At 43.7% G+C, this 27,677-nt stretch overlaps 1 protein-coding gene across 2 annotated transcripts in view; it reads left to right on the top strand.

Annotated features, from left to right (window-relative positions):
• LOC141148682 (rho GDP-dissociation inhibitor 2-like) overlaps positions 1 to 27,677 on the top strand; it is a 129,360-nt gene that overhangs the window by 40,530 nt on the left and 61,153 nt on the right. Inside the window, exons 1-2 of one of the 2 annotated variants that reach the window (XM_073636323.1) lie at positions 686 to 1,088; positions 16,695 to 16,871. In XM_073636323.1, coding sequence (XP_073492424.1) covers positions 995 to 1,088; positions 16,695 to 16,871 — 271 coding nt within the window. In that variant the 5' untranslated portion in view covers positions 686 to 994. Of the gene's footprint in view, positions 1 to 685; positions 1,089 to 16,694; positions 16,872 to 27,677 lie in introns of those variants that run through there. The other variant, XM_073636324.1, reaches the window with a different exon arrangement.

Here is a 27,677-nt window from a genome sequence, read left to right as displayed (position 1 = left end):
CTGGCCTGTTAGTGGGTCCCGAGGACAGGAGTTGAGAACCACTGGTCTAAATACTTAGGACCATGTGATATTTCAGTTTTTCTTTTTTAATAAATCTGCAAAAATGTCAACAATTCTGTGTTTTTTGTCAATATGGGGTGTTGTGTGTACATTAATGAGGAAAAAAAATGAACTTAAATGATTTTAGCAAATGGCTGCAATATAACAAAGAGTGAAAAATTTAAGGCGGTTTGAATACTTTCCGTCCCCACTGTATGTGTGTGTGTGTGTGTGTGTGTATGTGTGTGTATGTATATGTGTGTGTATGTATATGTGTGTGTGTGTGTGTGTGTGTGTGTGTGTATGTATGTATATATATTAATATATTATATTCCTCCTGTACTAATATTCATACACTTTTTTTTTTTGTTTTTTTTTTTGTATTTATTTTTTTAAATTACAGTTTGCATAATTTTCAGCACAGATTTGCCAGTGAGCAGACCTCCCCAAGAGAGCGAATCCCTGGGCACCCGGCTGCAGCTGTGCCTCCCTCTCACACCCTAGCTCTGCAGCAGCAGCCCGCTGTTTGTATTCTGGTGTGTGTGTGAGAGCTGCAAAGACCAGGATGAGATCATTGCAGTCTCGGGGATGGATAGAGCTTGGGAGAGCGCATGCAGCAGGGAGGGGAGCGAGAGAGAGAGGGGTGTAGATGTGTGACAGAGAGAGGGAGGGGAGAGCACGACCAAAGCAGCAAATCAATACTGTCTACAGCTAAGAATCCAATTTTTCCCATTACGTCTTCCCTTTCTGCCTGCCCTGCTCAGGTATTCCTTTCTGAAGGAAGGGTTGTTCAGGGAAGATGCACTTTCTTTCTTCTTGAATGGATCTGTAAGGGGAAAACAAAAACAAAAAAAACAGTTTTACATTTACATTCCCAGTTCTCAGCGCTTATTATTTTTTGTTCTTGGCAGTCAACCATTAAATTTTGTTTGCAATTGATTGGGGCGTCGCAAAAATGTTTGGGAGTAAATCAGAAATGATGGGGATCGACGTGTGTGAATTTGGGGGACAGCTGTTGGAACTTATGTGGTTGTCCGTGTGCTATAGAGGTGAGTTAACTGCATCTTTACGTATCCACTCGTTTTATTGTATTGGCATTTTTTTTTTATATAATATATATATATACACTTTTGCAATTTTTTTTATATACTTTTGCATCATTTTTATTTTTTATTTTTTTTGTAACAAAAACATTTTTTTGCTTGAATTTTTTTTTTTTATTCATATTGTGCTTTTATTGAGGGGAGTTACCCACTCTGTGTCTATTGTATTTCACTGTGCCTTTTGACCTATGTTTGCATTTTGCAAAAAAGAATTGTTTTACACCAACAAATTGAGTGTGATTGTGTATTTGTTAATTTAATTTGCTATTTTTGTTTAAAAATTGAACATTTTAGGAGAATTTCATTGTTGTTTTTTTTTTGTATTCATTTAGCTGCTCAGAGAGTTGAGGGAATTGTCACAACATAGAAGGACTTCTGGGAAAATGATGTAATGGTCTTTTATGCAGATTCCTTGGTGACTTGAAATCGAGCGTTTCTAGGTTCTTGCTTGTGTATAAATTGAATTGCAAAAGGCATATACATCTTTTTAATGTTTTTGTTTTTCTTTATGCAGTTCTATGGGATATACTGTGTGTAAAATGACCCCTGGTATAACTTGCCTTGCTAAGGTGACTTGGCAAGTGAATTAGCCATCTCAGTTTTTCATTGCATGTTCATTTAGTTATTATATCATGCTACACTTGTTCAACTCTAATAAAAAAACAAAAATACCGGCAAAAAAAAAGAAATTGCACATAGCAACATGCAAAGTTCAATTGCGGTAATCAGCCTGTTATTAGCAACAGGTCAATATTTCCTTACTGTATTGATTTATGAAAAGTCTTTAGACTCTTGAATACATGGTGATTCTGAAAGCCTAGTCCTTAAAGTAAGCCTTACCTCCTATCTGGCCACAGGATGGTCTACCCTTGTGAATATCCTACCCCTATGTCCACAGGATGACCATTTTCTGGCAACCTCTGAATGGCCAAAAGTTGGTACATTTCATTCTTGAGATGGTTTTGATGGTTTGATAGCTATTGGGTGGTACATTCTATTCTTGAGAAGGGTCTGATGGCTATCCATTCCATTCCCAAGAGTTTTGTAATGGCTTCATGGGCTACGGGTAGGTCAAGTCCTATAATGGCTCTACTTGGCTACAGGTTGGTCAAGTCCTGTGAAAGCTAGAATGCTCAGGACACAGGGTAGTCTAGTCTCCTTTTATTTTATTGCTCTAAATGTACACAGGTTGGTCTTGTCCTTAATTGGTTCTAATGTATTGGTTGGCTGCCAGTTGAACTTGACCTTTATTTATTCTGGTGCTGAGATTGACAACAGGTTAGTCTTGTCCTCGCATGTTGGACCCGGCCTTTAATTTTTTTTTTTTTTTTTTTAATGCATTGATTGGCTACAGGTTATTCTTGTCTAATCGTTCTAATGCTCTAGTTGGCTGCTGGTTGGACTTGGCCTTTAATTATTCCAGAGCTGTGATTGGCTATAAGATGGTGTTGGCCTTTAATGCTCTGTGTAGCTGCCGGTTAGACTTGTCCTTAAATTTTTCCAGCGTACTGATTGGCTACAAGTTGGTCTTGTCCTCGAATGGTTCGAATGGACATGACCTTTATTCCTGTGCTGTGATTTGGCTATAGGTTGGCGTTGGCCTCTAATGCCCCGGCTGGTTGCCACACTTTTCATAGGGCATTGCAAATGTAAACATGACCTAGGGGGCAAGCCCTTTCATTGGACTCTGTATACGAGGAAGTGTGTTACTGGAAAGATTATTAGATTAAAACAAAAGGGGGGAAAAAAAGTGAAATGAGAACTAATGCAGCCACCACCTCCTAAGCCCCTATTCACACCTGAGCATTTTGTTGCATTATTCCTAAAGTCTGAAAGTGCTCAAGAAAAAGAAGAATCTTATGCTCAATGGGCCTATTCATAACCAAGTGTTGTCACTTGTCACAAAGCTACATGAGCTTCTTTGGAGCTCAGTTATACGTTTTTGGCTCCATAGACTTTAAGGGGAGTTCCCGGGTGAAAAATGTGTGTTTTTTGCTCTTCTTCCCTTTTTTTTTTTTTTTTTTTTTTTTTTTTTTTTTTTTTTTTTGGTGCTCTTATTTAAAAGTCTATTGGGCTAAAAAAAAAAAGAGTGATTCCGCTCCTATAATAAAAGGACATGCAAAAAAAGCCTCTGATGGGGCCAAGGACTGATAGGTTCCATCATATAACTTTTTTGATTCTTGGTAAAAAATACACTTTAGAGCAGACAGTGCCTTGAAGAAGTAGTCCATACCCCTTAAAATTTTCCACATTTTGTCGTGTTCCAACCAAAAATTTAAATGTATTTTATGTGACCAATGCAAAGTGCCACATAATTGTGAAGTGGAAGAAAAATTGATAAATCCTTTTTATTTTTTTACAAATACATCTGTGAAGAGTGTGGCATGCATTTTGTATTCAGCCCCCTTTACTCTGATTCCCCTAACTAAAATCTAGTGGAACCAATTGCCTTCAGAAGTCACCCAATTAGAAAATAGAGTCCACCTGTGTGTAATTTAATCTTAGTGTAAATACAGCTGTTCTGTGAAACCCTCAGAGGTTTGTTGGAGAACCTTTTAGTGAACAAACAGCATCATGAAGGCCAAGGAACACACCAGACAGGTCAATAAAGTTGTGGAGAAGTTTAAAGCAGGGTTAGGTTATAAAAAAAATATCCCAAGCTTTGAACATCCAGTGGAGCACTGTTCAATCCATCATCCGAAAATGGAAAGAGTATGGCACAACTGCAAACCTACCAAGACATGGCCGTCCACCTAAACTGACAGGCTGGACAAGGACAGCATTAATCAGAGAAGCAGCCAAGAGGTCCATGGTAAGTCTGGAGGAGCTGCAGAGATCCACAGCTCAGGTGGGAGAATCTGTCCACAGGACCACTATTAGTCGTACACTCCAAAAATCTGGCCTTTATGGAAGAGTGGCAAGAAGAAAGCCATTGTTGAAAGAAAGGCATAAGAAGTCCCGTTTACAGTTCGTGGGAAGCCATGAGGGGGACACAGCAAACATGTGGAAGAAGGTGCTTTGGTCAGATGAGACCAAAATTTAACTTTTTTGGCCTAAAAGCAAAACGCTATGTGTGGTGGAAAACTAACACTGCACATCACCCTGAACACACCATCCCCACCGTGAAACATGGTGGTGGCAGCATCATGTTGTCAGGATGCTTTTCTTCAGCAAGGACAGGGAAGCTGGTCAGAGTTGATGGGAAGATGGATAGAGCCAAATACAGGGCATTCAGGGCAGGGCAAAAGAAAACCCGTTAGAGTCTGCAAAAGACTTGAGACTGGAGCGGAGGTTCACCTTCCAGCAAGACAACGATCCTAAACATACAGCCAGAGCTACAATGGAATGGTTTAGATCAAAGCATATTCATGTGTTAGAATGGGCCAGTCAAAGTCCAGACCTACATCCAATTGAGAATCTGTGGCAAGACTTATTTATAAATTGCTGTTCAGACACTCTGTATCCAGTCTGACAGAGCTTGAGCTATTTTGCAAGAAAGAATGGGAAAAAATGTCAATCTCCTAGATGTGCAGAGCTGGTAGAGACATCCCCAAAAAGACTTGCAGCTGTAATTGCAGTGAAAGGTGGTTCTACAAAGTATTGACTCAGGGGGGCTGAATACAAATGTACCCCACACTTTTCAGATATTTATTTGTAAAAAAATGTTGAAAGCCGTTTCATTTTTCTTCCACTTCACAATTCTGTGCCACTTTGTGTTGGTCTATCACAATCCCAATAAAATACAATTACGTTTTTGGTTGTAACATGACAAAATGTGCAAAACTTTAAGGGGTATGAATACTTTTTCAAGGCACTGTGCATACAGTAACGGCACTCTGTGGGTGGTAGAGCAGTGGTTGTCAAGCATTTAGCAGGCTATCTGTGATTTTTGAAGGTTCTAAAGCTTTGATTGGCTAAAAGTTTATAAATATATTCCATTTCTTAGAGGGTTCTGAAGGATATAGGTTGGTAGTGGTACATTCCTTTCCTGAGAAGATTGTAATGGTCTGATGGGATGCAGGTGGGCCAAGTCCTATAATGGCTCTGTTTGGCTACAGGTTGGTCATGTCTTGTGAACGCTAGAACACTCTGGATACAGGATAGTTAAGTCCCATTCGTATTCTAATGCTCTGATTGGCTACAGGTTGGTCTTATCTTCTAATGGGTTTATTGCATTGGCTGCTGGTTAAAACTTGGTCCTTTAATTATTCCAGTACTGTCATTGGCTACAGGTTGGTCTTGTACTCTAATGGATCTAATGTTCTGCTAGCTGCCAGTTGGACTTTTCAATGTTTCAAGTGATGTGATTGGCTATAGGTTGGTCTTAGCCTCTAATAGTTCTAATGCTCTGGTTGGCTGCCGGTTGGACTTGTCTTTTAATTATGCCAATGCTGGGAATACCGTGCCACAACCACAAGCCAAGCATTTGTCTCCTGGTTGCTGTGCAGCTCTATTCACTTGAATGTGTGTTTGGTGGCAGTACTACTTGCCAAATGCAACCTATTATATAAACGCGTAACGTGGCAGCTGACCATGGATACAGGATAGTCTAGTCCAGTGATGGTGAACCTTGGCACCCCAGATGTTTTAGAACTACATTTCCCATGATGCTCAACTACACAGCAGAGTGCATGAGCATCATGGGAAATGTAGTTCCAAAACATCTGGGGTGCCAAGGTTCGCCATCACTGGTCTAGTCTGATTAGTTTGCTAATTCTCTAATTGACTTATATGTTGGTCTTCTCTTCAAAGGGTTCTAATGTTCTGGCTGCCGGTTGAACTTGTCGTTATTCCAGACCTGTGATTGACAACAGGTTGGTTTTGTCCTCTAGTGGTTCTATTGCTTTGGTTGGCAGTCATTTGGATTTGGCCTTTTAATTTTTCCAGTGCAGTGATTGGCTACAGGTTGATCTTATCCTCTAATGGTCCTAATGCTCTAGTTGGTGGCTGGTTGGTCTTGCCCGTTAATTATGCCCTTGCTGTGATGGGCAACAGGTTGGTCTTATCTGCTGATGGTTCTATTGCTTTGGTTGGCTGGTGGTTGAACTTGGCCTTGAATTTTTCCAATGCAGTGATTGGCTACAGTTTGGCCTCATGCTCTAATGGTTCTAATGCTCTGGTTGGCCGCCAGTTGAACTTGTCCTTTTAATTATTCAAGTGCTGTGATTGGCAACAGGTTGGTCTTGTGCTCTAATGGCTCTTATGCCCTGGTTGGCTGCCGTTTGGACTCATCCTTTTATAATTCCAGTGCTGTGATGGGAATACCGTGCATCTCACTGTTGCAGTATAGCCCAATTTTCTTGAATTGGTTGTGTTTTGGTGGTGGTATTGCCTGCCACATGCGACATATTATATAAATGGGTAACGTTGCAGCTGATCATAGATACAAAGAAGTAGGGTTGCACCGATACCACTTTTTTAAGGCCGAGTATAAGTACCTATTTATGATGTCATGTGACAGTGGCACTAATATGCTGCACTGATGACGTGTGGAAGGTATCAGTGGGTTTTTTTTTTTTTTTACAATTTTCTTTTTTGGGGGGAGGGAGGAGGAGTGGACTGTGTGTGTGTGTGTGTGTGTGTGTGTGTGTGTGTGTGTGTGTGTGTGTGAGAGAGCGCTCCTGCGTTTTACGATGCTCAGTTCGGAATGGACAGAGTCCGTGATCACAGACTCTGTGCATTCAGAAAAGGAAGGAGCTGGTAAATTACATGTGTACCTGCTCCTTCCTCGGCTCTCCATCCTGACAGATCCGGGACGGGGTGGACCGGAGGAGTACAGAGGGGGCAGAGGAGCACGGAGGACACAAAGGGGGACTGGAGGAGCACACCAAGGATGACACAGGGGGGACAGTCAGGGGTGATCGGTGGGGGGGGAGTTACAAGCATCTCCCTGTATAGATTTCAATAAAGCAGCTGAAAGCCACGGGGGGGAGGAGAAGCGGTTGTCAGCTGCTTTGTTAAAATCTATACAGGGAGATCGGTGCCTGTAATTCCCCCTCACCGCCGCAACGATCACCCCTGGCTGTCCAAGCATCTGAGCGTTTGGACGAGTACAAGTACTCATGCAAATGCTCTGTACCGATACTGGTATCGGTGCAATCCTACAAAGAAGTTTCATTAGTGTTCTAATGTTCTGATTGGCTTCATGTTGGTCTTCTCTTCAAATGGTTCTAATGCTCTGGTAGGCTGCTGTTGAACTTGTCCTTTAATTATTCCAGTGCAGTGATTGACTACAGATTGGTCTTGTTCTCTAATGGTTGTAATGCTCTGGGTGGCTGCCGGTTGGACTTGTCCTTTAATTAGGCTAGTTCAGTGATTAACTGAAGGTTGGTCTTGTCCTCTAATGGTTCTCTTGCTCTGGTTGGCTGCCAGTTGGATTTGCCCTTCAGTTTTTCCAGTGTAGGGATTGGCTACAGGCTGATCTTGCCCTCTAATGATTCTAATGCTCTGGTTGGCTGCTGGATGCCCTTATCCTTTAATTATTCCAGTGCTGTGATGGTAATACCAAGCATTTTGTCTTGTGGTTGCAGTACAGCCCTAGTCATGTGAATGGGTCTTATTTGGCCGTACTGTATGCTAAATGAGCCCTCTTATATAAACCGGTAACCTAGCAGTTGACCATGTTAATTTTGCAGCTTTACCGCCTATTTTTACCGCCTTCTTTAGCTGCTTGTATAAATGAAGCCTGCATTTTGTAGCTGAAACTTTCCTAACCTAGACCTGAATTTTTTTGTTTAGCCATTTTTTTATCTTGTTACAATACTCAACGCTAAGGTTGCAGATCTGTGATTTCTCTTACGTTGCACTTTTTGTAATTCATCTGCCTTAGCGGTTCAGCACTGAAAGCAGAAGTGGATTTCGGGAGATAAAACGATTTGGCGCCCTTGAAGACAGCACAAGTCTAACGTTTTGGCTTTATGGCGGCTCGGCAGGAAAGGTGTATTTCTCTCCTCTTTTATCCTGTTCTACAAACCGCACATCCCTCTAATCTCATTTCCATGCATTTATTCAGCGTGTCTGCTGTGGCTTTGCAGGTTTGTATTGCTTCCTGTGAGGTGCGCCTTATCTCTCCGCTCTTCAGAGCCAGTCATCTGCCCGGCTCGCTCGCTTATCTTTTTTGAATTCTTGCAAAAAAAGAAAAAAAAATAAAACCGACTGAATGCGCTTGTAGTGTGATCGCTCGGATGTTTGCCAGCCACACACAATGCTTTGTAATAGATTGACTGAAATCTTTACTTGGCGGTTGTTCACAATAATCCACTAATTGTCCGCGGAGTTATTCCTATTTGTTTGGCTTGTTTTTTAGTTTGTTATTGTGACTGGTGCTTTATTCAGGTCTTAAATCCAACTTATTAAGGCTTCTGCCGCTGTCATAGCGCCACAAGTTTGTTTGTTTTTATTTTTTTTTTTTATCCTTCAATCCCACCAGCTTGTTCTTTTGTGTAATTGTGGCTGGCACTAGAAATGGTTGATGTTGAAGAATTTACATTAACCAGCTTAAAGCTGAACGATTGTCTAAATTCAGGAGTCATGTGTGGTCTTGAATCCTGGGGTGCTTTGTGTATTTCTTCCAGATCTGTGCAGTGAGAATTTCCCTCTGTGTAGGAGCTTCCTGTAATAAAGACCGCTCACTGTTGATCTCTCTCCATGTGCAGGGTGACTGGTCTTGTCTCCGCCCCCTCCTGTAGTTTGCTGCAGTAAGCCTGTAGTGGATGGTGTTGCTTGACCCCTCCCACAGCTCTGCACAGGCTATGTACAGCACAGTGGTGATTTTACTGCTATATTTGCAAGGTAATATCTGGATTTACATCTAATGTGTGTTTATTCTGTTCTGGGAAGTGGTTGCTACCATTCCTATTTCTGTACTTGAAATGGGGAATTTGGGATTTTGAAGGCAACCAAAAAAGAAAAATGCATAACTATATATATATATATATATATATATATATATATATATATATATATATATATATATATATATATATAACCACTTTTTGTGTTGTCTTCAGAATCCCATAAGAGGGTCTTTTCCCATTTCAAATACAGTAAAACCTTGGATTGTGAGCATAATTCGTTCCGGAAACATGCTTGTAATTCAAAGCACTTATATACCATAAGAAACAATGGAATCTCAGATGATTCGTTCCACAACCATTTATTGATAAGTCCTTCAGTTTATAGTCCATATAAAAAGATTTATAGCAATGTGAACACAGGTTGTGTAACCATAAAATGTCCATCCACAAAGGGATTAGAAGCAAAATCCAGCAGGAACTGTACAGTAAAACCTTGGATTTGAGAGTAACTTGGTTTGAGAGTGTTTTGCAAGACAAGCAAATTTTTTTTTTTAATACATTTTGACTTGATATACAAGCGATGTCTTGATATACAAGTAGCGTCAGGTTACAACTGGGTATAAAAGAGAAGAGAGGTGCCTCTAAGTGTAGCAATATGGGTACATTTCATAAAGGTACAAAATGTTAGCAAATCACATGGTTGATGATTAACCCTTTCATGACTAAGCCTATTTTTGAAATTTGGTGTTTACAAGTTAAAATCCGTATTTTTTGCTAGAAAATTACTTAGAGTTCCCAAACATTATATATATTTTTTTAGCAGAGAATCTAGAGAATAAAATGGCGATTGTTGCAATATTTTTTATCACACGGTATTTGTGCAGCGGTGTTTTAAACGCAAATTTTTGGAAAAGGGACACTTTCATGAATTTTAAAAAATCCAAACAGTAAAGTTACCCCAATTTTTTTGTATAATGTGAAAGATGATGTTACGCCGAATAAATGGATACCAAACATGTCACCCTTTATAATTGCACGCACTCGTGGAATGGCGACAAACTACGGTACCTATGAATTTCCATAGGCGACGCTTTAACATTTTTTTACGGTTACCAGGTTTGAGTTACAGAGGAGGTCTAGGGCTAGAATTATTGCTCTCACTCTGACAATCGCGGCGATACCTCACATGTTTGTTTTGAACACCGTTTACATATGCGGGCGCGACTTCCGTATGCGTTTTCTTCGCTGCGGGGACAGGGGCACTTTAAAAAAAAATTTTTATTTATTTTATTTATTTTTTTACTTTATAAATTGTGTTTTTAAAAAAAATATTTTTTTTTTTACTTTTATTGCTGTCACAAGGAATGTAAACATCCCTTGTGACAGTAATAGGTGGTGACAGGTACTGTTTATGGAGGGATGGGGGGTCTAAAAGACCCCCCCATCCCTCCTTTACACTTCAAAGTATTCAGATCGCCGAAAACGGCGATTCTGAATACTGTGTACTTTTTTTAAATCCGGCGCCATTGGCAGCCGAGTAAACGGGAAGTGACGTCATGACGTCGCTTCCGCGTTTACAAAGAGAAGGCTGGAACGAAGCCGCCCACAGCTTCGTTCCAGCCCGCCCCCAGCCGCCGAAGGTACCCGATTGGACACCGGGCCTCCTGATCGCACGGGAGGCCCGGTAACAGTGGCGGGAGGGGGGGATGTCCCCTCCCACTCCTCTGGTATAACAGCCGAGCGGCTTTTAGCCGCATCGGTTGTTATACTCGGGTAGCCGATCGCCCGCTGTAAAGAACGGTACTGGGATGATGCCTGCAGCTGCGGGCATCATCCCGGTATAACCCTGGAAAGCCGAGTACGCATATCTGCGTACGGTCGGCGGGAAGGGGTTAAGAGGCACATCTAAGTATGCAGGCATCCGAGGTAAAGCTGTCCACATAGACTGTCCTCCACACCTTCAGATCTCTCTACTGCCGGGTAGTCTTCCTGGTCACAAGTGTAGACTGACAGCGGTGAGAGCCAGCGGTGCGGAGGACGGTCTATGTCAGGGGTAGGCAACCTCGGCTCTCCAGTGAAACTACAAGACCCTGACAATCGCAGGCATGACTCCTAGAGGCAGAGGCATGATGGGATTTCACCACAGCTGGAGTGCCAAGGTTGCCTACCACTGGTCCATATGGACATCTTTACCCCGAATGCCTGCATACTTAGATGTGCCTCTTAATCATCAATCATGTGAGTTGCTAAATGTTGTACCTTTATTAACTTGTTCAGATCCGCACTATAGCCGAATGACGGCTACAGCGTGGATCTGCTTTGCTGGGAGGCAGTCAATAGACGTTCTCTCCTTTGCATGCTGGCCACGCCCCCTGAAGGGCGCGTGATCACAGATCGATCCCGGCCCCTTACCAGGTAAACAGCTGTCAACCAATGACAGCTGATCACGTGATGTAAACAGAGGATCAGTAATAGTTTATTTTTTCTTTTCACGCTGACAGCGTGAGGAGAAAAAAAAGCCGATCACTGGCTTCTGTTGAAGGGACATCGGTCCTGAAGAGGAAGAGGAGATGCCGCCTCATATGTGCCCAACAGTATCGCCTGTCAGTGCCCACCAGTACATAGGTGGCACTGATTGCTGGCACTTATGCCCACGAGTGCCACCTATCAGTGCCCACCAGTGGTGCCTCATCAGTGCCACGTAGCAGTGCTACCTATTAGTGCCTTTCAGTGCCATCTATCAATGCCCATCAGTGCCACCTCTCAGTGCCCACCAATGCCACCTCATCAGTGCCACCTTATCAGTGCCCATTGGTCCAGCCTATTGGTGCCCATCAATGCAGTCTCATCAGCGTACATCAATTAGGGAAAAAAATTACCTGTTTGCAAAATTTATTAACAAAATCTAAAACTGTTTTGTTTATTTATTTTTTGTTTTTTAAATTTGGCCTTTTTTTAATTTGTTTAACAAAAAATAAAAAACCCAGGGGTGATCAAATACCACCAATAGAAAGCTCTATTTGTGGGAAAAAAAATGATAAAAATTTTATTTGGGTACAGTGTTGTATGACCGCGCAATTGTCATTCAAAGAGGAACAGCGCTAAAAGCTGAAAATTATTCTAGGCAGGAGGGGAGTTTAGGTGCCCAGTAAGCAAGTGGTTAAACGTAACCATATTGCTACACTTAGAGGCGCCTCTCTTCTCTTTTATACTCTGGAGCTCCTGCTGGATTTTGCTTCTAATCGCCTTGTGGAGGCTTCCATTTGTGGATGGACACTTTATGATTACACAACCTGGTCACATTGCTATAATCTTTTATATATGGACTTTAAAATTAAGGACTTATGAATAAATGGTTGTGGAACGAATCATCTGAGTTTTCATTATTTCTTATGGGGAAATTCGCTTTGATATAAGAGTGCTTTTGGATTACAAGCATGTTTCCGGAACGAATTATGCTCGCAATCCAATGTTTTCCTGTATCTGGGTTTACTAATGCATTTGGTGCTGAAAAAGTGAATTTATATCGTTTTGTGGCAATCGTAGAATATAGTAAATGCAAGTCTTTGTGTCTGGAGATCTGTGCCGTGAATCTGGGCTTTGCCCATGTAGTCCACTTTAATCCGACTTCTACAGATTCATTACTTCCTTAGGAGTTGCCTTCGTCTTAGCTCATACAGGGCTGTGAAATTCCCTGTGGCAATGCTAGTTGGACCAGTGTCGTCATATGTTTCTCCATACTCAAAAGTACCTCCAGTTTGTAGCTTGGCCCAAATGAACTATTGAAAAAAAAAAAAAAATTCTACTTTCCTGCTCTGTGCAGTGGTTTTAGACATAGCAGCCCCAATCTTCTTCTCGGTTCCCCTCCAGTTCCCCTCAATAGCAAGCCACTTGGTATGGGGGCATTAGTATGTGCTCGCTCCCAAGACCTACTCTATCTTTCCATAAGACACACAGAGCTGTGTCTCGGCCCGGTCCCCCGCTCTCTCCACATTGTTCCACTGTCTGACCACAGTGAGAGCCAATGGCCCCAGCCGCTGTGTTTGTTTTAGCCAATGAGGAGAGAGAGACCCGGGACAGCTGAGGATCCCGTGCACATTCATGGATTGAGAGGGGTTCAAGAGAGTATCAGTGGGGCTATGGGGGAAGCAGCACACAAAAAGCATTTTACCTTCTTGCATAGGATGACCGGTCCATCCCTGCTCACTGTGCAAAGATTGTCCTGTTCTCTATGGGGGAGATCGGATGAAAACGGACTGCCTCTCCGTTTTTATCCGATCCGCCAGACAGGTGGAAACTATTAACCTTACTTATTGAATATTGTATTGACTGTTTCTTTCTTGTAGGTTTAGATTTTGTGCACCCTTTTTCTTCTCCCCTGGAGAAGGAATATACCAAACATTTTCCGAAACGCGTTGGGTTCGGGTTCAGCTGTGAACACCTTGAAGCCCGTTGGGCCATTATTCCATCTTGGGCGGTTCGGTGCTCCAGCCCACCTTACAAATTAGGTGCTTGTTTTGTTATTTTGTCATCATTCTATGCTCTTATGTATTTTATTGTCCCCTCTTGGGAAATATTTTTTATTATGTGACGAATAAACTTTCTTATATTTTATAGCTTGTATTACTTTTTCACACTTCCCTAACCTGCCTATAAAGTCCACGCTGGGACAGTTTTTCTTAATTGCATTTGGGATGTTGGCAGGTGTCTTGGGGTTTCTACAGTGGTTCATAAGCTCCTCCTCCCTTAAGACGGAAGCTAAAGTCTCTATCCGTCTGATTTCACAGATCGGATCAGATAGCAGGTGTCAGTGGACATGTCACCACTGACATCCGCCACTCCATAGAGGTGCATGGAGCGTCCCATTGGGTCCGCATGAAAAACTGACTAGTGGAACTGATCGGCAAGCCCATGTGAAAGGACCCTTACTGTATTCCTTCCATCAGAAAAATCTGGTTGATCCAGGCCCCTTTCTTTTATGTTCTAAAATGACCACTCAGTGTACAAAAGTACACTGCTTGCGCGGTTTCTTTGTGTCCCTGGGCTTGCGTTCAGAGGTACAGAACTTCCATTGTCTGCTCAACCACCACACCCCTGGCCATCCCTGATCTGTAGATTGATTGTGGCTTGAAGCCTTAGCAGGTATGGTGCCTAAATAGAAAGAGCCATATTTGAAGAGGTCTTGAAGCTTTTGCGTTCACTACTAATATAACCCAAATTTAGTCATGCCTAGAGTTCTGCTTTAACATTTTACAAAATTTCACGCTCCATATAATCTTTGACACAATGGAAGCGGCGGGATGAATTACTAGCCGTGATTGTTACAAACTCTCCTGAGCGAGCGTAGAGCTGAGTAAGCGGAGTCCACGCCTGGCCCATTATGGAGATCTTCTCTTGATTGGTGATGGCTCCCCTCTGTGCGCTGTAATGTTCCGGGGATTATACTGAAGCTCTTCTGCTACGGTCATATTAATCAGTTAAATCATGGGCTTCCCCCACTCTCTGCATGTAATGAGCCTGTGCTGGAGACAACATCGAGGTTAAGGACGTGGTATGTTATCTTTAGATTGCGATTTTAACCAGGAAAATACTTGATGCATTTTTAATGTTGACCCAAGGTTATGATATGCAGAGAGCATACACTGTTATTGTCTTTGTTGCTGTGTTGGCAATCCCCAGCCTGTCTAAGAACTACAAGTCGCAGCATTCCTGAAGAAAAATCTGCATCCATGGTCCTGCTCGTGGACCATACTTAAAGCCCACCTATGGTAAACGTTGAAATTATTCCTTGTAGCGGGGCTGCGCCCACTTTGCAAGGTTCATTGCTCGTTTGGGTATAGGGGACACAGAAAAAAAGATTACCTAACCACTTCTCCATGCTGCTAGACTGGTCCCCGAAGTGTCTTCTCTCCCATGTTCCAGCAGTCTAAAGAGTATGGCCATCGTATTTCGTCAATTAGTCCATGTGATAATCAGGCTAAAAAAGTATAAAGTCCATGTTTGTAAAGTCCAAAAATAGGCACCAGAGTAGGCCACTCCACTAAGAGACAGGAATCCATCTCTGAAATTTGGTAAAAGGACACAAGGAGGCGCCAAATAAGTGCAGTATTAGTGATTATTATTTATTGCAGCAGCCAAATTGCATAGATCCGTATAAAAGCTTCTTACATACTGACGAGCATTTTTTATATGAATCTATGAGAGTGTTTATTTGTTGCAATAAATAGTTATTACTAATACTGCACTTAGCTGGCGCATTCTTGTGTCCTTTTACTGATGTCCTCAAGACCAAAGCAGGGTCCATGCATTGGATGTGATGATGCCGAGGGACAGTCTACCACCAGATACTAGTTCCTGTATGTATATAAAAAAAAAATACTAGTCCATGCAATCTAGCATTGTCTTGCTTGAAGACAAAGTTCTTTCTACATCTCTCCTCTGTTTTGCGGCCCATGCCGCCATCTTGAATCGAATTGTTTCGGGTCTCTGCCAGGTTTGTGGGACCTGGTAGAGACGCAGGCTGTATGTCTCCACATGTAGGTTTTCTGGGCATGTTCAGAACTAGCTTGGATCCTTGCCAGTAATAAGGCGGAGCCAACATAGTGTGTCTGCCCATGCATGAAATATCATGAATTGCCTCCTGGGATATCTACATCACACTTGCTCGGATGGCTCTGACATAGTACTGGCAGAGACCTGAGCTGTTTCTGTCCATGCGCGGGGTCATCCTAGCCAAGGCAGGAGAGTAGACCTTAAAAAAAGGGGTCCAATTTTTAGTTCCTTTCTTGAACCGCACTAGCTATTGGAAGTTTGTGTGTCGGTCTGTATGATTTGGTCATGACCTTATCCATGAAGGTGTAACCCAAGTTCTAGCTTCTGTTTGGTCATATATAGTGGGGGGGGGGGGTTGGGTTAAGTATGGAATGGTAGCAATTTGTAGAGAACAGAGAGGTTGCTGTTTTTTTTTTTTAACAGCAAAGGTGACTTCCGGGAAGTTATTTTTCTTCACTGATGGGCGCTGATGGGGCTGCACTGATGGGCACTGATCAGTGTAAATGCCCCCATCGCTACAGGAAAGCCGATTATCGGCTTTCCTTTCCTCACACTGAAAGCGCTGAGGAAGGGAAATGCTGATAATCGGCATTTGTTTACATGCGATCAGCTGTGATTGGACACAGCTGATCACATGGTAAAGGGCCTACGTCATCGGCTCTTTACCACGATTGGTGATGCTCTGTGTCCGAGGGACACTGCGTACCACCGATTGCCACACTGCGAGAATGGGAGAACGTCATTTGGAGGACTCCCAGAACAAGAGAGTTCCCGCCAGACCTTCATTCTACAATTTGGCGGGCGGGGACCAGTTAAATAACATTCCTGTCTCAGGGGACCCTTGCTAAAAATGACTATTTCTAACTCGTGATGATACATTAATGTGATGGTCAGTGGGAAGAATGCTCCTTACACTTGTGGACATTGGGAAGGATTACCCCCTTACAGATGGCTAAAAAGATTTTATATAATAATATATATATAATGTGTTATTGATGAAATGCATTGAGATATCACTGTAGGCCCATCCTGCCTATACTTGTTGGTAGATTTTAAGGAACCTATTTTTTTCAAAAACGTGGGATTGTTTGATCTACCCAAGGATTGCTTGGTAAACATGGGTGCGAATAAAGGGGTACATACCTTTTTTGTTAGTTTTTAGAATCACCTTTTCAAAGCCATAATGTGTTTTCTTCCATTGCAGACAAAATGGCGGACAAAAGCGAAATCAAGCCTGTTGATGATTCTGAGGATGAGGTTGACCTGAATTATAAGCCGCCTGAGAAGAAATCCGTACAAGAGCTCCAGGAATTGGACCAAGATGACGAAAGCTTGACGAAATACAAACAGGCTTTGCTTGGAAACTTGCCAACTGCAGTGGGTAAGTCCGTCCTGCTGGTCAGAGTTGTAACTATGTGCATTGGGGCACTGGAACACAACCATTACGGGGACCCTAAACCTTATCTCCAAGGCAATTCCTATAATGAACAGAAAAAGTAAAGGTTTAGAGTTTCCTAAGCTTTTTATACGATAATTTATTCATCTGTATTCACCAACCGATGTTGCTACTTGCATAGACAACTGTAAAGTTAGACAGCCCTAGGCCAGTGGTCTCCAAACTACGGCCCTTTGCATGCTTTTATCAGGCCCTTGGGGCACTATTCTCATCCACTGATACCAACAATGGGACATTATTCCCCCTACTGACACCAATGGTGGGGCGCACTTCCTCCCAATGACATAAACAATGGGGCACAATTCCTTCCATTGACACCAACGATGGGGGGCTATTCCTCCCTCTGACACCAAAGATGGGGTATTGTTTATTCCTACTGATGTTGGGAGCCTTTCTACTCCCAATGGCCACAGTCCGGCCCCCTTTAAGTCTGAAGGACAGTAAATTGGCCCTTTGTTTAGAAAGCTTGGAGACCCCTTCCCTAGGTGTAAGGAATACTGGGCTCCATAAAAGCCACATGGTCTGGTCTAGTTAGTTACGCTCTTGCTAGAAATGCATTTTCTATTTCTTCATTGTGTGTCTTAAGTTTAAAAAGGATATTCAGCCTAGGAAGATTTCTGGAAAACCCATAAACTGTGTGCAATACATGATTAGTTCTCTTGATGGCCAGCGACACTCCCACAGCTTTAATATAAGCTCTGTGGAATCATCAGAAAGAATTGCATAGAGACAGTTGTGCTCATCTCTCAAACCAAAAATTAATCTGTTTGACCACTTAAAGTGGAGCTTCACTCGTTTCTGTGAGGGGGGGGGGGGTAGTACTTAAAGCAGAACTTCCTCTTTTGGGTGGAGCTCCGATTTAAGCTCTGGAGGGCTCCACCCCCTTCATGACTAGGCCATTTTTTGCTATTTAGCACTGCGCTACTTTAACAGGTAAATGTGTAGTCATGCAACACTGTACACAAACAATTTATATCATTTTTTCACTCAAATAAAGCTTTATTTTGCGGTGTTTGATTATTTTTTATTATATATGGGGAAAAAGACCAAAAATTTAGAAAACAAAACAATATTTTTTTTTTCCAACCATAAATCATTGTCCGGGATCCGCTGATTGGCTTGTGCTTTAGCGAATGACAGCACAGCCAGGGCGGCCATCACATGAGCAAGCCCCCTACCCGGAAATGTGGGATCATGTGTTTTTATATACGTCATCCAGCGCAGCGGTGCCACACTTTAGCAGTAAAGCTACAGGAGGCGGTCCAGAACTGGTTATAGGAAAAGTCCAAGGTCTTTGGTCTACTAAAGCTCCCTTATCTTTAGCGCGAAGGTTCTGCCAAATTTCTGCATGCAGTGTATCATTGATTAATGCATGTTGTCTTCCTAAAACAAATTTCCAAATCCCATCAAGCTCTGGTTTGCTTGCACCCTCAGTGGTGAATTGTGAAGAGTAAGGCGGCATGTGGTCACATGGTTTATATGCAGAAAGTAAGGAAGCCTGTTCTACGAGTGTTTCTTCAGGGCTGCTGTGAAACAAGAACAATGAACGTTCTGAAAGTGAATCGGTGCTTTGCCCATGCATTGTCCGGACAGCAAGTAAATTAAAATCTATATACTGGAAAAACCCATTTTTTGTAGCGTGAGGTAAGGTTTGGAAATTAGTTTCGTTTAATTTTTTGTCCTTTCCTTTTTGTCCTGGTGGCAACCATAAACCCCATTTCTTAGTCTATGGCAGCTCTTTTCAGCCTTTTTTATTCCAGAAGAACCCCTAAAATAATACTCAGGTCTCTAGGAATCTTTACCAAAACCAAACCAGTTCATTGGCAGTCAGTGGAGAAGATGCCTCTTACATTGGGGGGTCAGTAGAAAGAATGCCCCCCTTACAGTGGTGATTAGAATGCTTCCCTTACAGATAGCTAAAAAAAAAAGGTTGGGTCATAGTGTTGGCTTTGCCAAGTGGTGCTGGCCTCGGTACTATGCAGGCATCATTCGATGGGAGGTTTGTCATCCACAGATGGAGGCACTCTGAGGTTCCATAGAGCCCTGGTTGATCTAGGGAATGATGAATAATTTAAAAAAGGCTTTCTCCCTGCGGTAGCCCCCAAAGCTTCTACTCTTTGTTCATCATGGAGCTGCTCCTTCTCCAACATCATTGCATACAGTGCAGGATCAGTTTTCCTGCATTGTATGTTAGGAACTCTGAGGACTCATCCACATCCTGAGGACAGGGGAGGCAGGAATAAGGTAAATAGTGTATTGTACTTATTACCCCCTAGACCAGTGTTCTCCAAACTGCGTCCCGGATGTGGCCCTGAGTTTCTCTTTATCCAGCCCTTGGGGAATATTTTTTCCTCTGATAAAAGGCACTCTTCTAACTGCTGACATCAACAGTGGAGCATCATTTCTGCCACTGATATCAACAATGGGCCATTATTCCTCCCACTGACAGCAATGATGGGGCACCATTCCTCCCACTGACAGCAATGATGGGGCACCATTCCTCCCGCTGACGGCAATGATGGGGCACCGTTCCTCCCGCTGGCGGCAATGAGGGGGCACCGTTCCTCCCGCTGGCGGCAATGAGGGGGCACCGTTCCTCCCGCTGGCGGCAATGAGGGGGCACCGTTCCTCCCGCTGGCGGCAATGAGGGGGCACCGTTCCTCCCGCTGGCGGCAATGAGGGGGCACCGTTCCTCCCGCTGGCGGCAATGAGGGGGCACCGTTCCTCCCGCTGGCGGCAATGAGGGGGCACCGTTCCTCCCGCTGGCGGCAATGAGGGGGCACCGTTCCTCCCGCTGGCGGCAATGAGGGGGCACCGTTCCTCCCACTGGCGGCAATGAGGGGGCACCGTTCCTCCCGCTGGCGGCAATGAGGGGGCACCGTTCCTCCCGCTGGTGGCAATGAGGGGTCACCGTTCCTCCAGCTGACGGCAATGATGGGTCACCGTTCCTCCCACTCACACCAATGAGGGGGCGCTATTCCTTCTACTGATACCAACACTGGGGCACTATTCCTCCCCCTAAAACCAAAGATGAGGCATTGTTTACGCCCACCGACACAAGACATTTTTCTACTTCCACTGGCCAGAAGTTTGGCCCCCCTTTAAAGCGATTTTAAAGTCTTGTGTTTGTTATTAAAACAAACAAAAAAAATCATGTTATACTTACCTGCTCTGTGCAGTGGTTTTAACCAAAGAGCAGCTTGGATCCTCCTCTTCTTGGGCCCCTCGTCGGCGCTCCTGGCCCCTCCCTCTTGTCGCCTGGCACAGGTGTGCTTCCTAGCCGTGGCTCTTTGTGTCTTCTGTCTCCTGATTAGCTTACTTGCTGTGATTGACAGCAGCAGGAGCCAATGTCTCCCACCGCAGCCTAAAGCCAATCGGGAGTGCGAGCTCCTGGAGATCCAAGGCTCTCGTGGACATCACTGGATCGAGAGGGGTACAGCTAAGGGCTTGGGGGGGTGCTGTGCGCTGTGTGCTAACGGAAGGTTTTTTTTACCTTCATATATAGGCTGCATGAAGGTAAAAACTTTGTGCCTATACAACCACTTTAAATCTGAATGACAGTAAACTGGCCCTTTGGTTAAAATGTTTGCCCTAGACAAAAAGAGCATTTACCCTGCAGTGAAGGGGGTTTTCACTTAACCAGGGAGTGAATCAGTCTCCTTGGATAATCTCTCCCTTCCACTAGTGCAACTCCTTCCATGTTGGTCTTCCCTTACATAGGCTATCCCCCCTTCAGTCTATCAAGGATGCTACTACTAGACTTATCCACCTGGTCAGTGTATGTGGTTTAACCCCCCCCTATCTGCCAATCCCTCCACCGGCTTCGGCTGGACCACCATAAACAATTTATATATTTTAATGTTAACAACAATCAGAGCCATCCACAACTACATGACCAACCTCATCTCACATTATAACCCAAATCGTCCTATTTGTTCCTCCCAGGACCTCTTGGTTTCTAGCTCCTTTATCACTTCCTGCCATGTTCTTCACCAGGACTCCTCCAGAGCCTCTCCCTTTCTCTGGAACTCCCTTCCCTAATCTATCCCGCTATCTCTTACTTAATCGGTCTTTAGATCCCTGAAGACTCATCTCTTCAGGTAGACCTCTCCCACCTCCACCTAAAAATTGAACTTTTACTTTCTCCATCAGCTCTCTCCCCCCACAGATATATCCTTTTGTATCACTTGCCCCTCCCTTTTTAGATTGTAAGCTCTCATTAACCGGGTCCTCCCAATCCTATTTCACTAAATTTGTGTTTGTAGCTGTACTGTCGCCCTTTATTTTGTAAAGCGCTGTGCAAACTGTTGGTGCTATAGAAATCCCGTAGAACTATAAAGCACAAAATAAGATTGGCTTGATTGGGCTTTAAAGGGGAGCTGTCACAGACAACATAATTTTTCTGAATATCTACTTAAATGCTTATTAGAATCCTTGCCAGCTTCAATTTAAATTGGAACTGCAGTCTGCTCACATAATTTGTAATAAAAACCTCTTTGCCATTCTGAAGCTTCCCTCCAACCACTTTGCATATTATTTTATATATACTGTGATTCTGTACTTGCCAAATATGCTGCAGAAATCTCTTTCCACTGAGTCTGGCTGCAACCATTTTAACTGTGGGCATCTGAAGCTGCTGCCTGTTTACTTCCTGGATTTACACAGAGGCACACCTCCAGCTCTGCCACTCTCATTGGCCCTCTTATGACTCACCCCCCCTCCCCTTCCTGGCAAACTTTCACAAGAGTGAGAGAGCTGTGCATGATGTCATAAGCCTAGGCTAATGACCAGACAAGAAACGAGAAGTGGGCTGTATAAGGTATTTACTGGCAGAATAAAAATGTTTTACTATCCAAAGTTAAAACCATAAGGGCAGAAGATTTAATAGATGGGAAGATGAAAAAATGACTGAAGGTCCACTTTAAACTGATTGCCGACCTGCCACAGAACATTTATTGCGGCAGGTCGTGTACCATTGCTGACAGCTGAAGTGTAAACAAAACCGTTGCGGTAGGTATCGGTAATTGGTATCAACGAGTACTAAAAAAAGTATTGGTACTCATTAAAAAAAAAAAGGTATCGTGCATCCTTAATTAAAAAAAAAAAACGCAGAGGTGATCAAGTACCACCAAAAGAAAGCTCTATTTGTGTGAAAAAAATGATATAAATTTAATTTGAGTACAGAGTTGCATGACCATGCAATTACCAGTTAAAATAGCCAAAAAAAATGGCTGGGTCACGATGGGGGGTAAAATCTTCCAGAGCTCAAGTGGTAAAAGGTTGTATTTAATTTCACCATCACATTGATTTGATAGATGAGGTAGATCCTCCTATTGCAAAGGATTGGTAAATCAAAAGTAGATTTTGTGTCATGGTTGTAACATGTATGGTGACCCTTATGCCCCGTACACACAGTCGGATTTTCCAACGGAAAAATGTTCGATGGGAGCTCGTTGTCGGAAATTCAGACTGTGTGTAGGCTCCATCGGACATTTTCCATCGGAATTTTCGTCACCCAAAATTTAAGATCTGGATCTCAAATTTTCCAACAACAAAATCCGTTGTTGTAAATTCCGATCGTGTGTACACAATTCCGATGCACAAAGTGCCACGCATGCTCGGAATCAAGAAGAAGAGCCGCACTCGCTAGGGGTTCCTTAAGCTGGGACCTCCCATCACAGCACAGGTGGAGAGGAGGAGGAGCCGGATGTGGGTGGGGTCGGGTCAGAGCTGAGCCTGGGCTGCTGGGTGTCCCTCACACCATGATGCCTGCTAAAACAGGCCCGTGGACCATGCACTAGTCTCTGGCCGCCCCCCCCCCCCCTTCACCCCTGTCCGAACGGCGTTGTCGGTTCCGGCGGTCTCAGCTCCCGGTCTCTCGTCCTTGGGCTCCAACGGAGGAGGGTGGAAACAGGGGGAGCGGTGCCCTGACTCCTTAGTTACAGCGGCCGCTGCAGACAGGATTTTGGACGGCTCCACTGAACCTCCGCAAACGGGGGAGAGGAGAGGAGACATGCACGGTCCATTACCCATCAGAACCTAATGGGACGGCTCGCCGGGATCGAGGGGGAGAGGAGGGATAGAGAGTGATAACCCGATACAGAACCTGATACAGAAGCTTGATGGTAAAGTCAAAGAAATCGCATGGAACAGGCGCATGCCCTAGGAGAGAAGAAAGTGGGTAAGACTCTGGTTCTTTTAGCTGCCTGAAGATGGGTAAGTGATGCATTAAATCACTTGTTGCTAAAGTGCAAGGATACCTGCTCATATTGTGTCAGTTACTGCGACTTTCCACTTGCGACTATATCGCATCAAAGTAGCATCAAGTATAACATCATTCCCTACACTAATCTTGGTCTGCTGTTGTATTTAAGATGGCTAAGTGAGGCCTCGGACTATTTCCAACATTGCTAATCTGCCAAGCTGTATAGAAACATTGCCTTATATGTGTCTTTTATATTGCCTTATTAGTATACGTGACTCTACCATAACAAGACTCCTCTCTCATATGAAACTATTTCATACTAATAAGCTGGTTTATATCGGTGCTGGGGGGTGGGTAAGGGACGCAAAGAAGTACTCTCAGTAGTGTCAATCTATATGGATACTGCACACTTCTGTTTGACCAGTACACCGCTGCACCTGCATATGCGACTTTGCTGCAACTTGAGATCACAAATACACAATATCTCACTATAACAATAGGCTGACTTATTCCTGTGTCGGAAGTTGGGTGTATGATCTAGCGGACTAATCCCATTGATGTAAGCAGTATGGAAATAATCGCATTCTAGGGGACTGCCGTACTGATCCACATACAAAAGTGACTGTAGTATAATAATATATCGCTAAAATATAACACTATAAGTGGAGTAAATACTACGGTGCAACAAATTAAATATTTTGGGGGATCAAGGTAATCCCCAGTGCCATAGGGAAAGTCAGAAAACACACCACACATAATAGAGGAGGAACCACTAACCAGGTATAGGTAGAAAAAATGAGAGGAAGATCAACAAAAGGACCTGCAAATCCACCCAGAACAAGTGCAAGCCCGGGAACCATCAGAAAATATATGATGAATGAAAGTAACAAAGAAAGTAATTCAACAGGTGTAAAGAATAAAACGCCAGATCGAACGGCTAAAATGGGTACAAGAAAACAAATGGCGGAGATGGATTCAAGACCCCCCAGTAACGAGGTAGAAGTAGAAACTGCAGAAGAAATCCAGCAGGCAAACCAGCTCCCTACCAAGGGAGAAATCGCTGAAATGTTTGCGAAACTGGAGGCCTCAATCAGAGGTGAGATCAGCGCTGTAAATGAGAACATGAGCCACCTATTAACCAGAGTGGAGGAAGTTGAAACAACAGTGGACAAACAAGGAGAAGAAATAAGAAACTTGAGACAGCAGATAGAAGTGCTGCAGAAGGAACAGAGGTATATAAGGTACAAAATGGAAGACCAAGAAAATCGCAGCAGAAGAAAAAACCTCCGGATTAGAGGCCTCCCGGAAGCGCATGGTGAAAAAGAAAACCTACAGGAAAAAATGGAGGAAATTTTCAAAGATTTGAAGAGCCCTTGCAATATCAGCGGTAATTTAAACCTAGACAGAGTCCATCGAATTAGGAAACCAGCCGAAATTAGGGGAGACACTCCGCGGGATGTAATAGTGCGATTCCATAGCTTCCGGGACAAAGAACAGATTAGCATGAATTTAAGGAGAAACCCACAGGTGAAGTACGGTGAAACAAATTTACACATCTTCCAGGACCTAGCCGCAGAAACTCTAAGCAGAAGAAGAATTTTGAAGCCATTACTAGCTGCCTTAAAGGCGAACGAGGTCCAATACTCCTGGGGCTTCCCTGCCAATCTTACTGGACGTAAGGACGGCCGAAAGGCGGTGCTGAGATTTCCGGAGGAGACCCAGAATTTCTGCGATCGACTTGGAATCCCAGTAATGGAGATCCCGGGGTGGTGGGAGAAAAGCGGAAGTCAGGAACACTTAGGGGACCCTGTCACTTGGAAACCAATACTAATGACAAAAGAACACAGGGACTGAAAGAGGCCTCGAATGTTAAAAGTGATTGAAAATGGATTTGTCTTTCTCTCTCTCTCTCTCTCTCTCTCTCTCTCTTCCCTCTTTGTTTCTCTCTCTATACTATCTATTGTCGGTGGGGGCGGGGGTGGGGGGTGGGTGGAGGGTGTGTGGGAGGGATGGCTGGGATTACACCCAGGGGGAAGCTCTTGGCCAGGCTAGACCCTCCTCTGAGCTCAACCTCTGGGGAGTAAACCGTGTGGCCAGGTGGAGTGGGTAGGCCAGGGTTTCTTTTTTCTTCATTCAGGGGGCTCATGTGGCACCCCAATACTCCCCCCAACTTGATGGGAAAGGGGAAAAGGCGAGGGACTGGGCGGGAGGGATTTGGGGGGAGGGAGGGGGGTGGGCAGGAGGAGGGGGGGGGATGGGGGGGTGGAGAGGGAGGAGGGGGGTTGAGGGAGGGGGGGTGGGGGGGTTAAGGGTAGGACGAGACCAATCCAATCCTTGGTGGATCCGACTATTCAGCCAGGAGGGGCTACGTAAAGGTGTAAATGGGGCTAAAATAACAGGATGGCTGGGATAAATATAGTCACATATAATGTGAGGGGCATCAACTCCCCCATAAAATGTGCGAACATAATGGGAGAATTGAGATCCCTGAAAGCAGAGGTGGTCCTCCTTCAGGAGACCCACCTATACCTAGGCAAAAGCAAGAGAATAGCTACAAGCGAGTTTCCGTACTGGATCTATGGAGACTCCCCGATAAGAGGGGCAAAAGGAGTGGCGATTGGTTTTGCAAAGGGAGTTGGGTTCACAATAGAGGAGAGAGTAATTGACCCGGAGGGTCGCTTCTTGTTCATAAGAGGTAGCTTGAAAGGGATGGAATGTTCCCTGGCAAATATCTACTGCCCAAATAATAACCAAGCAAGGTTCCTAGTGGGAATCTTGGCAAAGTTTGAAACCTTTAAGAGAGGTAGGGCCATTATCGCAGGAGACTTCAATATATGTTTAGAGCCAGGTAAAGACAGTACGTCGCGTGCTCGGGGGTCCGAAGGCAAGTGGATGAAAAAACTCAGGAAAAAACTGCGTCATCAGCAGCTGGTAGATATATGGAGGATGCAACATCAGAACATAAGAGATTATACCTTCTATTCCCCCGTTCACGCGACATACTCTAGGCTGGACTTATTCTTCGTGGAGCATCGCTATGTGGAAGAGGTTGAGGGTACAAGCATAGGGCCAATGACGTTCTCGGACCACGCCCCGGTTAGCCTACAAATAAAATTAAGCAAGCATGAAACACGGAGCAGTAGCTGGATACTAAATGAGGACCTCCTACATGATGAAAAGATAGACAAACTTATTAAAGAAGAACTAGAATATTACTTTAAAGTTAATACCGCTGAGGAAACATCAGAAACTATGGTCTGGGAGGCCCATAAAGCCTATATCAGAGGGATCATGATTAAGGCGGGGGTAGAGAAAAAGAGAAGCCAGGGAGAGACCTTTCGCGTGCTTCAGGAGGAAATCATTAAATTAGAGCAACATCATAAGAAAAAGGGGGATAGCGAAACACTGGCAAAACTATTTAGTAGCAGGGAGGCTATACGGCAGTTAATTGAACAGGAAAATAGGAAGAAGTATAACCTTGTTAAAAAAGAAAGGTATGTAGGCAGTAACCGACCTGGTAGACTCCTGGCAAAGATATTAAGTAAAAAAAAAAAATAACAAATATATCGACAAGATAAGATCTAGAACAAACAAGATCCAATATAGGGATCCAGATATTGCAAGGACGTTCCAAGAATTCTACAGTGAGCTTTATTCCATAAATAGAAATGTAACAACTAAAGAGAGGGAACAAAAACAAGCGAAGATCAAAAATTACCTAAGTGAAGTGGGAATGACTAAATTATCGGAAAATGAGCATACCACACTGGAGTCCCCTATTACAGAGATTGAAGTTAGAAAGGCAATTAGAGAAACACAAGTAGGTAAGAGCCCAGGACCGGATGGGTTGACAGTGCTTTATTATAAAAAATACCAAGACTATCTAATCCCTAAACTGTGTGCCTATATGAACGACATAGGAGACAAGGGGGAAATGAGCAGAGAAGCACTGGCAGCCAATATTACGGTTATTCAAAAAGAGGATAAGGATGCGACAGTTTGTTCAAACTATAGGCCTATTTCCCTGCTAAATGTGGATACTAAATTATTCGCAAAAGTGATTGCGAGCAGAATGAAGCAGGTAATAGAGAAGATCATACATCCGGACCAGGTGGGGTTTATTAGAGGTAGACAGGGACGGGATAACAGCATCAAAACCCTCCTAGTAGCCCAGGAAATCAAAAAGAGCGGAGTCCCAGGTCTACTTCTATCCATAGACGCTGAAAAAGCGTTTGATAGAGTAGACTGGGACTTCATGATGAGTACGCTCGAGGAGGTAGGCTGTGGGGAGAGGATGTGTAAATGGATTAGGGCCTTATACTCAAGACCATCGGCAAGAGTGAAAATAAATGGGACCTTCTCGGACCCAATCGACATGTACAATGGTACAAGGCAGGGGTGTCCAATCTCCCCCATGCTCTTCCTGTTGACGTTAGAACCCCTTCTATTAAGGATAAGACAGAATAGGGATATTAGTGAGGTCGTAATAGGGAATATGGAATACAAACTGGCCGCCTTTGCAGATG

Source organism: Aquarana catesbeiana, linkage group LG06 (assembly GCF_042186555.1).
Source record: "Aquarana catesbeiana isolate 2022-GZ linkage group LG06, ASM4218655v1, whole genome shotgun sequence".
In the NCBI taxonomy this organism is placed as follows: Eukaryota; Metazoa; Chordata; class Amphibia; order Anura; family Ranidae; genus Aquarana; species Aquarana catesbeiana.
Note: the sequence above shows the minus strand (reverse complement) of the source record. Positions and strands in the feature narration are given on the sequence as shown.